This window comes from Antechinus flavipes, chromosome 2 (assembly GCF_016432865.1).
Source record: "Antechinus flavipes isolate AdamAnt ecotype Samford, QLD, Australia chromosome 2, AdamAnt_v2, whole genome shotgun sequence".
Taxonomy (NCBI): Eukaryota; Metazoa; Chordata; class Mammalia; order Dasyuromorphia; family Dasyuridae; genus Antechinus; species Antechinus flavipes.
In genome coordinates, this window is record NC_067399.1 from 278,489,180 (window position 1) to 278,506,037 (window position 16,858).

A 16,858-nucleotide genomic window follows, 5' to 3' on the forward strand; every position below is an offset into this window, starting at 1 on the left:
AATATAGAGTTCCAAAATAAGGCAGGTGCAAAGGATCACTAGTATGTCAAGACTGAGTAAGTCAAATTGACTACTGCCTGGTCCACTCTGCCTTTAGGCCCTCCATCTTCCTCCTCCTCTCCCTTCAATCCTATGGAATAGAGTAACTCAAAAGACAGAAAAGTTAAACTTGGGTATATATTTAATTAGAGAGAAAAAAGTGAAGAGGAAAGTCAGCTAATTGGGTAGAAAATATTTTATAAGTTAGAGGACCCAGATTCAAATCCTATTTCTTTTTTTAAATTTAACAGTATTTTATTTTCAATTACATATAAAGATAGTTTTCATCTTTGTAAGATTTTGAGGTCTAAATTTTTCTCCTCTCCTTCTTTCCCTTCTCCCTCCCCAAGACAATAAGCAATGTAATAGAGGTTACACATATACAACCATATTAATCATATTTCCAGATTAGTCATGTTGTGAAAGAAGAAACAACAAAAGAAATTCATAAGAAAGAAAAAAACAAAAAAAGTAAAAAGAGTATGCTTTGATCTGCATTCAGACTCTGAATTTCTTTCTTTGGATGTGGTTGGCGTTTTTTCTTCATTAGTCCCTTGGAAATATTTTAGATCATTGCATTGCCAAGAAGAGCTAAGTCTAATTATAGCTGGTCATTGCACAATGTTGTTTTTACTTACATGTACACGAATATTTATGGCACTTCATTTTTGTGGTGGCAAAGAGTTTAAAATTGAGGGAATACTCATCTATTGGGGATTGCCTGAACAAGTTGTGGTATATGATTATGTTGGAATATTATTGTGCTACAAGAAATGATAAACAGGCAGATTTCAGAGAAATCTGGATAGATTTTAAGTGAACTGATTCTGAATGAAGTGAGCAGAAGCAGAAGAACATTGTATACAAGTAACAGCAACATTGTACAATGATCAACTATGATAGACTTAGCTCTTCTTGGCAATTCAATGATCCAAGACAATTCCAAAGGGCTTGGAACAGAAAATGCTATCCATACCCAAAGAAAAAAAGATGGAGCTTGAATATAAATCAAAGCATTCTCTTTTCACTTTTTTGTTGTTTTTGTCCCTTTTCCTTTTTTAAAAATTTTCTTTCACAATATCACTAATGTGGAAATATGTTTATATGCTTGCACATATATAACTCATATCAGATTGCTTGATATCTTGGGCACAGGAGAGGGGAAGGAGAAAGGGAGAAAAAATCATAACTCAAAATATGATAAAAAATGAATGTAAAGATAGTGAAAACTATCTTTACTTATAATTGGAAAAATAATATTATTTTTTTATTTTTTTTAATTTTTATTTAATAATTACTTTATATTGACACTCATTTCTGTTCCGATTTTTTTTTCCCTCCCTCCCTCCACCCCTTCCCTAGATGGCAAGCAGTCCTTTATATGTTGGATATGTTGCAGTATATCCTAGATACAATATATGTTTGCAGAACCGAACAGTTCTCTTGTTGCATAGGGAGAATTGGATTCAGAAGGTATAAATAACCCGGGAAGAAAAACAAAAATGCAGATAGTTCACATTCGTTTCCCAGTGTTCTTTCTTTGGGTGTAGCTGCTTTTGTCCGTCATTTATCAATTGAAACTCAGGTCTCTTTGTCAAAGAAATCCACTTCCATCAAAATATGTCCTCATACAATATCGTTGTCGAAGTGTATAATGATCTCCTGGTTCTGCTCATTTCACTTAGCATCAGTTCATGTAGGTCTCGCCAGTCCTCTCTGTATTCATCCTGCTGGTCATTTCTTACAGAACAATAATATTCCATAACATTCATATACCACAGTTTACCCAGCCATTCTCCAATTGATGGGCATCCATTCATTTTCTAGTTTCTAGCCACTACAAACAGGGCTGCTACAAACATTTTGGCGCATACAGGTCCCTTTCCCTTCTTTAGTATTTCTTTGGGATATAAGCCCAATAGAAACACTGCTGGATCAAAGGGTATGCACAATTTGATAATTTTTTGGGCATAATTCCAGATTGCTCTCCAGAATGGTTGGATTCGTTCACAACTCCACCAACAATGCATTAGTGTCCCAGTTTTCCCGCATCCCCTCCAACATTCATCATTATTTTTTCCTGTCATCTTAGCCAATCTGACAGGTGTGTCGTGGTATCTCAGAGTTGTCTTAATTTGCATTTCTCTGATCAATAATGATTTGGAACACTCTTTCATATGAGTGGTAATAGTTTCAATTTCATCCTCTGAAAATTGTCTGTTCATATCCTTTGACCAAAAAATAATATTATTTACAAAAAAAAAAAAAATCCAGGTTTATATTGGATTTTCAGACAAAAGGGCTATAATGGCAGTAGTCAGGTCATCAACTAATGGGATTTAGAGAGCATGAACCAGTAAAAAAAGGAAGGGGTCTCTATAAATTAGCTAGGAAGGACTATTCATGATGATAAAAGTGGAATTATAACTAGGCCACAGCATCAAACTTGTTGGTGAATTTCTATAGCCAGTTCTAACTAGAAATAGATACAGGGTGGGGCAGTTAGGTGGTACAGTGGATAGAGCAGTAGCCCTGAAATCAGGAGGACCTGAGTTCAAATCTGGTCTCAGACACTTAATACTTCCTAGCTATGTGACCCTGGGTAAATCACTTAAACCCAATTGCCTTTGGGGGGGGGGGAAGGAGAGGGAAGGGGGGAGAAGAAATAGATGCAAGTCTAAAGTATACCAAAGTTATATAATAGAAAAACAGGTCCTAGGAGAGGGGAACCATAGTCTCTTTTGGTTTTTCAGAAAGGAAAAAAGAATATACTGGGACATAAATGAAGAAGAAAGAACTATATATTTCTCATATATTTGTTTGTCAGAAGAAATATGCATAAATATAGTAAATAAATGTCAAAAACTATCCCTGTATATATTTTGAAAATAAAAAGCTATCATTTAAAAGTGCAACAAAGGTGGTTTGACTAGGTTTTAATGCTTTAAATCACTTTCTAAAAGAGATCCCCAAATTGAAAACTCTCAGGAAGATTAGAACCAAATTCCAGAGTTCTGGGACAAGGGAAAAAATACTGCAAGCATCCAGTAAGAAACAACTAAAACATCAGTCATGATTACAAAAAATTTAGCAGCTTCTACATTAAAGAATAAGAAGGCTTGGAATGAGATAGTCCAGAGGACAAAAAATCTAGGGTTACAACCAATAATAAACTAAATAGCAAAGAAATAGCAAGAAATGAGTTCAAATCTAGCCTCCGATATTTACTAGGTATGTGACCCTGGATATGTCACTTAGTCTCTTTATTATGATGATGATGTCTTTGTAGCCCCAGCACCTACTCTACTGCCTGTGAAGGCTTGTATGAACTGATACAGAATGAATAGAATTAGGAGAAAATTTTATTTACAAACAGCAATTTTATAAAAATATTTTTTCCTTTTAAAAATCATTATTTAGTTATTTTTTTACTTCCAAAAATATTGTGTATTTATTTTTAAAGACTTATTTCAAACTTTATGAATTTTTATGTTCCAAAAGGTTTTTTTTTTTTTTGTCAAAATATCTTGTTAGTTTATTTTTAAGTTTGGTTTACTAATTTTCTCCATTTAATGAGTGAATTCATTCCATTGACATTAATGATTAGGATTTTACATCCATAGCCAGTATTTTATCTCTATGTTGTGTTATAATAGTTTTTCTCTTTATTGCCACTACTCTCCTTTTTGCAAAGAAAGATAAGATGGGAAAAGAAAGAGAATGGAATTGACCCTAATAATCTATAAATGAAGTCTATGACCCCACTTCTCTGAAATCTTATATTGGTTTAGTGGACACTAGTAATTTCATTGCTTTTTAATCCTTCCTTTTAAATAATTCTTCTATTGAAGTTTGTTTTGATTGTGACCATTGATTTCCCAACTCTAGTTCTCTCTTAAGGTCCTTTTCTCTCCCTGTCTCCACCAATTTTCCTGTTGACTTTAATGAATTTCTATACCAAACTCTGTGTGTGTATATGTGTGTATGCACATGTATGCACATGTAAGGTGTGTTTTCAATCTTTGATCTGATTCAGGTGAATGAGGTATGTTATATGCTTGATCCCTCTACTCCTTTCATTATATTTATGCAAATTTCTTCGGAAAAGTCCCAACTATGAGAAATAGAATGTTCTTTCTTCTTCACTTCTGTCCCAGTATATTCTTTTTTCCTTTCTGAAAAACCAAAAGAGACTATGGTTCCCCTCTTCTAGGACCTGTTTTTCTATTATATAACTCTGGTATGCTTTACACTTAGCCTGTTATCTATTTCTAGTTAGAACTGGCTGCTGAAACTCTCCAGCAAGTTTGATGCTTTGATCTAGTTATAATTCCATTTTTATCATTGTGAATAGTCCTTCCTAATTAATTTATAGAGACCCCTTCCCCTTTTTTTACTAGTTCATGCACTTTTAACCCCATTAGTCACTGATCTGACTACTGCCATTATAGAACTTTTGTCTGAAAATCTAATGTAAACCTGGATTTTTTTTGGTAAATAATGCTATTTTTCCAATTACATGTAAAGCTTGTTTTCAACATTCATTTTTATCATATTTTGAGTTATGGATTTTTTTTCCCCTCTCTCCTTTTCCTCTCCTACGCCCAAGGTATCAAACAATCTGATATAGGTTATCCATCTGCAAGCACATAAAGATATTTCCACATTAGCAATATTGTAAAAGAAGATACAAAACAAAAAGTAAAAGGGACAAAAACAAAAGAAAGTGAAAATAGTATGCTTTGATCTATATTCAAACTCCATAGTTTTTTCTCTGGGTATGGATAGCATTTTCTGTCCTAAGCACTTTGAAATTGTCTTGGATCATTGAATTACTGAGAAGACCTAAGTCAATCATAGTTGATCATTGTACAATGTTGCTGTTACTGTGCACAATGTTCTTCTGCTTCTACTCACTTCACTCAGAATCAGTTCACTTAAATCTTTCCAGATTTCTCTGAAATCTGCCTGTTTATCATTTCTTGTAGCACAATAATATCCCAATAATCACATATCATAACTTATTCAGCCAATCCCCGATTGATGAGTATTCCCTTAATTTCAAAATTTTTGCTACCACAAAAAAGAAGTGCTAAAATATTTATGTACATATAAGTAACAGCAACATTGTAGAATGACCAACTACAATAGACAGCTTTTCTCAGCAATGCAATGATCTAAAACAGTTCCAAGGGACTCATGATGGAAAATGCCAACCACATCCAGAGAAAGAAATATGGAGTCTGCATGCTACTTTCACTTTTTTGGTTTTTTTTCTTTCTCCCAAATTTTCTTATTATTTCTTCTTTTACAACATGACTACTGTGGAAATATAATTAACATGATTATACATATGTAACCTCTATTACATTGCGTATTGTCTTAAGGAGGGAGAAGGGAAAAAAGGAGGGGAGAAAATTTAGACTTCAAAATCTTACAAAGATGAAAACTATCTTTACATGTAATTGAAAAATACCATTAAATTTAAAAAAAGAAATAGGATTTAAATCTGGTTCCTCTGATTTATAAAATATGTTCTACCCAAATAGCTGACTTCCTCTTCACTTTTTTCTCTCTAATGTTCTGCCTTTTGAATATATATCCAAGTTTAACTTTTCTATCTTTCTTGAGTTACCCTATTCCATAGGACTGAAGGGAGAGGAGAAGGAGGATGGAGATCCTAAAGGCAGAGTGGACCAGTCTCTGCCAATAAGGATGAGGGTCAGTGGTGGGAGGGGGTATTTGTGTTAGGGATTAGAAGTGTTGATCCTGCCCCCAAGGTGCTTCCTCCCTTTGATTATCTGCTGGATGGGTGGGATGCGATGGGTGGGATGCCCTTCTGGAGAGAATGTATAATAAACTATGCTTTGTTTCTAGAGATCTCTCCAACTTTTTTTATTAAATGGTGACCCCTCACCGTTTCTGAACCACACAGTTTTGGGGGCTAGTCCAGATCACACTCCTTGTGGTGAATAGTGTGCTCACTACTTGGGGTGCTAGCAGGGTGACGCCCTGCCCTGATTTAGGCAGCCCACCAGCTCCAGGGCTTCTCCTTATTCCCCAAGGTAAAGTGGGCCCGAAGTGGAGAAACTTAGAGCAAAGCAAAGGGAGAAACTCCGCGGTAAAATCCCGACCCATCGGTGGAAGACAGATCAGTCAAGTAATTTGTTGTGCAGCAACCCAGAGGTAAGCCCCCTGTGAGGCTCTTGAGTTATACAAACTCTGGAGGGGTCTCTGGACAGGACCATGTGAGGCCTGGAGTCTTAAACTCTGGGTCTCTGTACAGGATAGGCTTGGCTAGGCCTTCTTGGGTGACTGAAGTCAATTGGAGACAATTGGCGTGTTTGGGCGTTTTGGAATTTAGATTCTGTCCAAATTCAATGGATGTGGCCCAGTCCCAGCCAGCCCTCTCAGGGAGAAATGAGAAAAAATGATTAGAAAATACCGGTAGATAGTCCCTTGGGAGATAAATTAAGTAATCGGAACAAACTGCCAAAATATATGAGGAAAAAAGAAAAAGATGATAAGGTATTGTTGTTTTGTCTGGGGTGACAAAGATATTGGGGAAGGCACTATTAAAGACTGGGTGGCCCAAAGACTGAATTTGTACCTGAAAGAGAAGGAAAGGACTTAATTCCATCAGCCCCTCCAGGGGCCCTCGGGGCCCAGGAGGAGAACTTAAGTCTATTTTGAATTCTCTCTTCTCACTAGTGGAGAGGGGACTAAATAGAGGTGCAGCTATGAAGGACTGGACCAGGAGAAACCCTCCAGATGCTCGATGGGTGGGACATCCTTCTCGCCAGAATGTATAATAAACTTTGCTTTACTTCTAGAGATCTCTCCAGCTTTTTTTATTAAATGGTGACTCCTCACCATTTCTGAACCACACATTTGCAAAGCATATGCATGGGTAATTTTTCAACATTGGCCCTTAGAAAACCTTTGCTCCAAATTTTCCCCTCCTTCCCCTCATCCCATCCCCTAGATGGCAGTTGGTCATGATATTTTTCTTAACCATTACATATCAATTCAATAATTAACTCTAACTCATGAACATTTCAAAATAAAAACATTTAATGTAGATAAGCAGAAATCCACATTGTGATCTCTTTGTCTCAGTTTTCTCATTTGTAAGCTGAACAGGACCCCCGATCTCAATATATGGCACTGTATCATTGGGAAAGCATCTGAAAGAGCAAAAAGATTTTGAAACCGAGAAAGTAGCCTTTGGACTTTTCCCCCTGAAATGGAGACAGGAGGAATGGAGGAAATGAAATGAGGGTATTATTGGAGGTGGACGGGTGGAGGAAGGAGGAGTGGAGTTAGGGATTTGCATGTTTACCCAGGGATTGCCAGAGGTCTATTAGAGTAGGTACTAGCAACTAGTTCTTAAGGTGAGGAAGTATCTGATAAAGGAAATCTGAATTTGGAATCAAGTAGTTCTTTTGTTCTATGCCTAGAAGGGTGGAGCAGCTACCTTAAGAGCAGTCCTTCATGCTAGAGACTCAGCTTCTGCCAAAACATCTGCCTGGGGAAGCCTACAGTTTCCTAATCAAAACTGAGAGACAGGAGTTGCAAAAGAGGAAAGGGAAAAAAAAAAAAAAAAAAAAAGGATGATTTGTGGTTTAGCCATTAATTGGAGAATGGAGTGGTAAGGCAGCTGATCAATTTTACAATCCATTTGAGTGAAATAATTGCAATTACTTCCTCTCTTCGTTTTTGGGTGTTCAGGGAAAGTCAAATTTCTTTCATAATTAGCTTTTAGGGGAAGTGGGGCAAGAAAAGGAGAATGCAAGGACAGAGATGGCACAACTTTTGGTGTCATTCATCTTGTGCTGGACATTAGGAACTGTGCATTTTTTTTCAGCTCAGCTCTAAAGCAAGAATTAGAAGGTATGTATGTATGTATGCATGTATGTGTCTGTGTTTTTATAATCATCAAATATTTATTAAGTGCTTACTATGTTGTGCTTAGACACTGTGCTAAGCACTAGTAATATAAAGAAAGGCAAAAGATAATTCCTGTTCTCTAGGAGTCCACAATATAATGGGGGAGACAACCTGCAAATGACTATGTACAAATTATATAGGTTTATAAATACAAATATAAAAACCTCAGGCTGCATAACTGATGAGGAATCTTCTGGATGCAATACTGTCCTGTATAGTCTTTCCTTCACTATGCCTCAATGGATTATTAGCACATTGATCAACAAAGGGGAAGAAATGACTCTACTGTGCATGAAATAGTAGTGTTAGTAGGTTTCCAATAGAAAACCAATATGATAGAATAAGGGATAACATTTAATACTTTTAGATTCATACCTACAATTTCTTTATTGTTTTTTAAATCAACACAGTAGATTTTACTTTTAAAAAAGTAAATGTCACTTTTTGCACCTGGTATCCAAAACTATCCCTCTCAGGTGGGTAATGTGAATCACCACATGTACTCAATGTATTGATTGACCTCTTAAGTCTTTCAAAGTCTTTCATAGCAGTGTTGCTGCCTTTTTTTTTTTTTTCCTTTTAGACAATGCACTGAGCTGTATTCAGACTCAATCAGTTCCTTCTCTAGGCATAGATAGGATTTTTCCTCAAAAGTCCTTCAGAATAGTTCTGGATCATTGTACTACTGAGAAAAATAAATTTACAGCTGGTCATCCCAGAACATCGCTATACAGTATATTTCACTTTGTTCATGGAGAAATTTCAGGTTTTTTTTTTTTGAGAGCCTCCTGCATTATCAACAATAATATTCCATCAGAGAAACGTATGTGTGTGTGTGTGTGTGTGTGTGTGTGTGTGTGTGTGTGTGTTTAAGGGGGCACAGGGAATGGGAGAAAAAGGAGGCGAAGTCAAAGAGAAATAAAAGAGGAAGGAGAGAGAGATCAGGAAAAACTACAGAATCATTTTGAAGTGACAGCCAGTCATTTAAGTGAAGGTCCTGAGAGGCAATTACTGCTATCCACATTCATGTGTCCTTTTTCTGAACTTCAATAATTGTGATGTTTGTAACCCTGTTGTCTTCCTTTAGACATAATACTGTGTAGTATGTCTCTTAGGAATTTGTACTGCTTCTCCAAAGAGATCATGAGCTTCTTATGACCCGAGACATAACAATTATATAAATAATTATTTAACAATTTCTCTGCAGATACCACAGTTAGACAAGGTACTGAACTTAACCATTAACCTAACTCGAAGATACCCATAAGACAAAAATAAGTGTTGAAACAGTTGGTTTGTCCATTCACAGAAGACAGGCATAATCTTAGGTTAAATTGTGAAGTTGTTAAGGTTTGTCATTAATGCCTCCAGATTCGGTTATCTTGAATCTCAGTTGTTCTCCTAGTTTTCACTGTGAGTTCTTTGAAGGCAATACCTTCATTTTGATTGTAATTCTCATTCCCTCCTTTATGATTTCCTTGGGATACAGATCCAGTAAAGTCACTGCTGGGTCAAAGGATATGCACAGTTCTATAGATTTCTGGGCATATTCCACATTGCTCTCCAGCATGGTTGGATCATTTCACAAGGGAATTTTTAAAAATTTATTGTACCTTTTAAAATATAAGCTTTTTTTTTTTACTTTCCTTTTAATAAACATTTATTTTATATCTTTCCCACCTCTTCATTCAATTAAAAGAAGGAAAAACAGACTATATGATAGTCAAGCAAGACAAATGCCTACATTGACCAACTCTAAAAATATATATTTCATTCTGCATCTTGAATCTGTCATCTCTCTGTGAGGAAGTAGATGATATGCTTCATCACCAGTCCTCTGAGCTTATGTTTTCCCCTTAATTTTACAAATTAATTGCCCTGAAGAGGAGGAAGTAACTTGCTCAAGATTACTCTAATGGGGATCCCATGTCTCCAAATCATTGTTTTCTCCAATATTCCTCAGCCATCCCTCTTATGGTTCCCCTTTTCTCATTTCCCTTACCTGAAAGGCTCCTCCTCCCCAGAACCACATGACATTCTGCTTTCTCTGCTGGGTTTTCCTATCAAATTCACATTTACTGCTTCAGAAGTACTCTCTCACACATGTCCAGGATATCCAGCAGAAACTAACATAATAGGGTAAGCAAGAGGCCTAATTCATAAGCTTGTCTGTGAGGCTTGTCTAAATAGAAAATGATTAAATCAGTTAACTCTATCACTGATCAGATGAACCTCATTTTATTGCTTATACTGTCTATTCATATCTTTTTAAATTCTTCTTTCTTTCTTTTTTTTTTTTTTTGCAAGGCAACTGGGGTTAAGTGGCTTGCCAGGGTCACACAGCTAACAAGTATTAAATGTCTGAGACAAGATTTGAACTCAGATACTACCAACTCTAGGGGTACTGCTCTATCTATTGTGTCATGTACCTGCCCCATATCTTTTAAAAATCAAAGTGATTTCTAAGTTATATACAATTTTTGCTGTCTATTCATGAATTTAACAAAATGTAAAGTAGATTATAAATCTAAGCTTTACATGCATCTTTTTAGCTAGCTTCTTATACTGATTTGCCATAAAGATTTCTTTAAATATGATAGGATGGCTCAATTGCTTCTGAGGGGTAACTAGATTCTTACTTGAGCCCTAAGACAAAGAGACAATCCATAGTTGTTGTATGGGAAAAGGTCTCAAACAGAAATTTACACTCAGCCAATGTTATGCTATATTTCTCAGGTTATCTGTTTCAACTTTGGAAGTTTTTCCAGTTTTGACTTAGACCATTTCATATCTTTCACACACCCTTGAGTTTGTACTCAAAAAAGAGAAATCTTATAAAACAAAGATGATTATAGAAGAATTCATACTCATTGCACAATTTGTTTGATTCACCATGCATACCTATTTCTTCCTGCTACTCTAGGCAGTTATTAAATATGATAGACTTTTTAACCTATAGATAGGAAACTATTATATCCTCTTAGCATTTTTGTTTCCTTATTCCCTTAACCTTAACAATCTTAGTCCCCTGGTTCCTTTAACTTTTAAATCCCATTAACTTCATTCCCTCAGGTTTCTCAACCACTTTCCCCTAGCCTTTTCTGTGTCTCCTGTTTCCCCCAACACTTCTTTCTTCCTTTCTTATACCTCAAACCTTCTCCCCACCATGTACTTTATGATCCAGTGCCACTTGCTTGTTCCAACAAGACACTCATCTGCCGACTGCAGGTATTTTCACTGGCTGTGCCTCATGCCTAGAATTCTCTCCTTCTTCCTGTCATCCTTGGGTACCGTGATTTCTACAAGAAATCTTTCCCAGTCCTTTCATTCCTAATTCCTTCCTTCTCTAGGCAGACAGGTGTCTTAGAACATTTATTGTTACATGTGGTGTCAAGAGGACTTAAGTTAAAATCTGGCCTCAGGTAGCTGTGTGACCCTGTGCAAGCCACTTAAGCTCTGTTTACCTCAGATTTCTCATTTGTAAAACTAGAAAAATTATGGGGTCTATCTCCCGGGATACTTATGAAGATAATATGAGAAATTTGCAAATATGTTCTCTAGCTCTGTGTGATTATCTCTAATTTTTTTCCAGAATACATCTTGTTGCTACATTATAGTTTGCATGTTATCTCTCCCATTAGAATGTGAGTTCCTTAAGTACAGGAACTAATTTTATTTTGTCTGTCTTTGGATCTCCAATGCTTAGCCCATTATCCAGCACATAGTTGGTGCTTACTTAATAAATGCTTCTTGACTTAACTTGATACATCAATGGCTCTAATTGGGGGAAAAAAAAGTTTCTCTCTCCAAATTATTGAGGCTTGAACTCAAATCTTTAGTCTTATTATTTTTTTCTTAGCTTGAAAGAAACCCAACAACCCAATAACAAGAGATGGAGAAAGAAAAAGAGAAAGATTCTATTTCACTCCCTACAAGGCAGAACTATCAGGACAACCACGGACTGGATATCACAGTAATTCTATTTCTTTTTATACAGAGATATGCGCGTTAGTCTCAATATTATGTCTAAACTATTCCTCTTCTCTGTGACTTAATACAAACACTGTACCTGCTGCTTGTAGGGGGAAGAACTAGACAGTGTAGAAAAAACAAAGAATGAAAATACAGGAATCAACCTGGGGAATGGACCAGAGCTTCCCACTTTCCAAAGGTATAGTATGAAATTTAATGGGAATGAACATAGAGAGTCCTACAAGAGTTCAGAAAAACCACTAGCACATATAGTTTTCACTGGTTATCTCCCATACCTTGGACTTTCTCCTTCTCCCCTCTTCTCTCCTTCCCCCCTCTTCTCCCCCTCAACTCCTCCTCCCCCTGCTCCTCCCCCAGCTCCTCCTTCCCTTGCTCCTCCTCTAGCTCCTCCTTCCCCTGCTCCTCCTCTTCCTCCTCCTTCTCCTCCTCCTCTTCCTCCTCCTCTTCTTCCTCCTCCTCCTCCTCTTCCTCCTCCTCTTCTTCCTCTTCCTCCTCTTCCTCCTCTTCTTCCTCCTCCTCTTCTTCTTCCTCTTCTTCTTCTTCTTCCTTCTCCTCCTTCTCCTTCTCCTCTCCTCCTCCTCCTCCTCCTCCTCCTCTTCCTCCTTCTCTTCTTCTTCTTCTTCTTCTTCTTCTTCCTTTTTCTTCTCTCATTTTCTTCCCCCTCTTTCCTCTCCTCTCCTATACCTCTGTCACTCTTACATCGCTATCAGTCTCTTCTGTTTCCCTCCCCCTTCTATTCTTTATTCTTTCTCTGTATCATCCATTAAATTATCTGTTCATCCATTAGATTTAAGTTCCTTGAGAATCAGGACGGTCTTTTGCTTCTTTTTGCATCCCCAGCAATTAGCACAGTTCCTAACACATGGTGGCAATTAATAAATATTTATTGATTGACTGATTCTCTCCCTCTTTTTGGAACCTTCAGTGTCACAGCATCTAAAGGCAGCTCACTATAGTGGAATGAATATCTAGGTACAAATGCCACCTCTGGTGCTTCTCTATATCCCTTGGACGTAGTGCAAGTCCAAGTTAAGTCCCTTAACTTCACTTATTCATTGTAAAATGAGAGAGCTTTCAGGTCTCTTCTAGCCCAAACTCTATGATTCCTCCCTCTTCCCATTCAGCTCCTCCTCCCTCAACTGATGGAGTCTTAGTTGCCAAGGTACACAGAGAAATTAAACAACACCCTCCTAATCTCCACAACAAAACCTCTTCCTGGAAAAACCATCATCCTCAAAGAGAAAGCCAGTGGTCTCAGAGAAACAAGGAGGTCTGTTTGTAGGATTGGGAGTGAAAAGGAAGCTCAGAGTTATCAGAAATAAGTGAAGACGGACAAATGAGGAGGTAGGGTCATTCTGAAGCCCTCATACTTATTAGGCACCTCCTTACATCCCAGTCAAATAGGAAAGGCTCCTCTGGAGTTTTCTAGTCCATAAAGACATATCTGATGACTTTTTGAAAGATGGGACTTGGGGTAGTGGGAGTGGGGAAAGAAAGCCCAGAAGCATTGCTTAGGACACCATCACTTTTTCCCCCTTCAGAATGTGATCACTGTGCACAAAATGATTTTATGGAATAGCAAATATTTGAAAATCTTCTTTGAAAAAGACAGAATAAAACTATTCCCTTTCCTGAGGCATGAAGAATAATCAGGAATACCTTTGAGTTCAGGGTAGGACAGAATTTGCTGTGATCTTGGGCCCAGAAAGGGTAGATTTGAGATGACCAGGATCAGTTTTCTTCATGCTAAAAGCCCAACACTGAGAGCTGAGATGCTGAGAGCATCCATTGAACAAAGACAGGTTCTACCTAGAACTGAGGTGTCTGTCTCTCAGTTGTTTGTGAGTGTAGGGGCGGGTGAGAAGGAATTGAGATAATCCTAATTTCTTGCTATTTGATTTCAATAAGGGGGAGCCAGCAGCCTTTCTCTAAGGCAAGAGAGTTCTACAAAACTCATACCCAGTTGTTCCAGAAAATCCTATTGAGCCTCCTGTGTACAGGTGAGACATCTTCAGTACAGTTTTTGTTCAAATACTTAGAAGTGAGAGATTAAATCACTGTGGGATTACTACTGTATTACTAAAAAATATCCTGCTAGGTGGTAAAGTGGATAGAATGCTGAGTCAAGAACAACTGAATTAAAACCCTTCCTCTGAAATGTCCTTCCTGTGTGATCCTGGGCAAGTGATTTAACTCCTCGGTGTTTGTTTATGAGGATAATATGCCTGCCCTACAACATGGCATCACCTCCCTGATGTCATGATTCTCTTCCAGACCAAAGGACAAGCAACAACCTCTGTGAGTAAGGCAGGCCCATAAACTGGAATTGATCAGTTGGAAAACTCCTATCTTCTTCCCTTCCTCCCTTTCTTCCTCCTTCTCTCCCTTCCTTCCTTCCTTCCTTCCTTCCTTCCTTCCTTCCTTCCTTCCTTCCTTCCTTCCTTCCTTCTTTCCTTCCTTCCTTCCTTCCTTCTTTCCTTCCTTCCCATTATCTCCCTGATGTCATGGTTCTCTTCAAGAAGGAAGGACAAACACCACCACCACACAGGGCTGTTGTAAAGCTCAACTGAGATAAAAATGTAAAGTACTCTGAAAATCTTTTGATTTGCAGGAGTGTCTGTAGTCACAGTTGAAATTAGTAATATTGAAAACATATTATTTTTGTCAAATAATGAATTTGTATCCCAGAAACTGGAGTTTTGGGGTTTTCCAAACAGTAGGTGACTATAATCATTGATTATTGTGTCAAGTGTACCTAACTTATCCTACTGATCTACCACTTTCTTAGCCAGTCCCAGATTGTTCTTCTTCTTCTTTTTTTTTTAATAGTTTCTTATTTACAAGTTATATGTATGGGTAATTTTACAGCATTGACAATTTCCGAACCTTTTGTTCCAATTTTTCCCCTCCTTCTCCCCACCTCCTTCCCAGATGTCAGGATGACCAGTAGATGTTAAATATATTAAAGTATAAATTAGATACACAATAAGTATACATGGCCAAACCATTATTTTGCTGTACAGAAAGAATCAGACTCTGAAATATTGTACAATTAGCCTGTGAATGAAATCCAAAATGCAGGCAGGCAAAAATATAGGGATTGGGAATTCAATGTAATGGTTCTTAGCCATCTTCCAGAGTTCTTTTGCTAGGTGTAGCTGGTTCAGTTCATTACCGCTCCATTGGAACTGGTTTGGTTCATTTCATTGCTTAGGATGGCCAGGTCCATCAGAATTGATCATCATATTGTTGTTGTTGTATTGTTGTTGAAGTATATAATGATCTCCTGGCCCTGTTCATTTCACTCAGCATCAGTTTGTGTAAAGTCTCTCCAGGCCTTTCTGAAATCATTCTGTTGGTCATTTCTTACCAAACAATAATATTCCATAACATTCACATACCACAATTTATTCAGCCATTCTCCAATTGATGGGCATCCATTCAGTTTCCAGTTTCTGGCCACTACAAACAGGGCTGCCACAAACATTCGTGCACATACAGGTCCCTTTCCCTTCTTTATAATCTCTTTGGGATATAAGCCCAGTAGTAGCACTGCTGGATCAAAGGGTATGCACAGTTTGATAACTTTTTGAGCATAGTTCCAAATTGCTCTCCAGAATGGTTGGATCTGTTCACAATTCCACCAACAATGTATTAGTGTCCCTGTTTTCCCACATCCCCTCTAACTTTCCTCATTATCTTTCCCTATCATTCTAGCCAATCTGACAAGTGTGTAGTGGTATCTCAAATTGTCTTAATTTACATTTCTCTGATTAATAATGACTTGGAGCATCTTTTCATATGGCTAGAAATAGTTTCAATTTCTTCACCTGAGAATTGTCTGTTCATATCCTTTGACCATTTATCAATTGGAGAATGGCTTGATTTCTTATAAATTAGAGTCAATTCTCTATATATTTTGGAAATGAGTCCTTTATCAGAACCCTTGACTATAAAAACATTTCCCCAGCTTTTTGCTTCCCTTCAAACCTTGTCTGCATTAGTTTTGTTTGTACAAAAACTTTTCAATTTGATATAATCAAAATTTTCTATTCTGTGATCAGTAATGATCTCTAGTTCTTCTTTGGTCATAAATTTCTTCCTCTTCCACAGGTCTGAGAGGCAAACTATCCTGTGTTCCTCTAATTTATTTATAATCTCATTCTTTATGTCTAGATCATGAACCCATTTTGATCTTATCTTGGTGTACAGTGTTAAGTGTGGGTTGCTGCCTAGTTTCTGCCTTACTGGTTTCCAATTTTCCCAGCAATTTTTGTCAAACAGTAAGTTCTTATCCCAAAAGCTGGGGTCTCTGGGTTTGTCAAACACTAGATTGCTATAGTTATTCAGTCCCAGATTGTTTTGACAACTGCTGCTTTATAATATGTCTGGTACTATTAGGTCACCATCCTTTGCATTCTCCCCCCCCCCCCCCCCAGCTAATTCCCTTTATATTCTTGACCTTTTCTTTTTCCAGATGAATTTTGTCATTTTTTTTCTAATTTTATAGAAAAAAAGTTTTTTTTTTCTCAATTTGATTGGTATGACACTGAATCAGTAGACTAATTAGGTGGAATTGTCCGTTTTTATTATATTAGCTTGTTCTAGTCATGTGCAATTGATATTTTTTCAGTTGTTTGATCTGACTTTATTTGTGTGAAGTGTTTTGTAATTGTGTTCATATAGTTCCTGAGTTTGTCTTGGCAGATAGATGCCCAAATATTTTATTTTGTCTAGAGTTATTTTAATGGTATTTCTTTTTATCTCTTGCTGTTGGGCTTTATTGGTAACATATAGAAATGCTGATAATTTGTGGATTTATTTTATGTCCTGCAATTTTGCTGAATTTGATAATTATTTCAAGTAGTTTTTTGGT

At 37.1% G+C, this 16,858-nt stretch overlaps 1 protein-coding gene across 3 annotated transcripts in view; it reads left to right on the forward strand.

Moving 5' to 3' along the window:
- Positions 1-7,327: 7,327 nt before the first annotated feature.
- Positions 7,328-16,858, forward strand: part of SLC28A2 (solute carrier family 28 member 2) — a 44,221-nt gene continuing 34,690 nt past the window's right edge. The window contains exons 1-5 of one of the 3 annotated variants that reach the window (XM_051977259.1): positions 7,328-7,932; positions 9,999-10,128; positions 11,849-11,962; positions 12,072-12,160; positions 13,891-13,982. In XM_051977259.1, coding sequence (XP_051833219.1) covers positions 11,882-11,962; positions 12,072-12,160; positions 13,891-13,982 — 262 coding nt within the window. In that variant the 5' untranslated portion in view covers positions 7,328-7,932; positions 9,999-10,128; positions 11,849-11,881. Of the gene's footprint in view, positions 7,933-9,998; positions 10,129-11,848; positions 11,963-12,070; positions 12,161-13,106; positions 13,327-13,890; positions 13,983-16,858 lie in introns of those variants that run through there. The other 2 variants (XM_051977258.1, XM_051977260.1) reach the window with 2 other exon arrangements.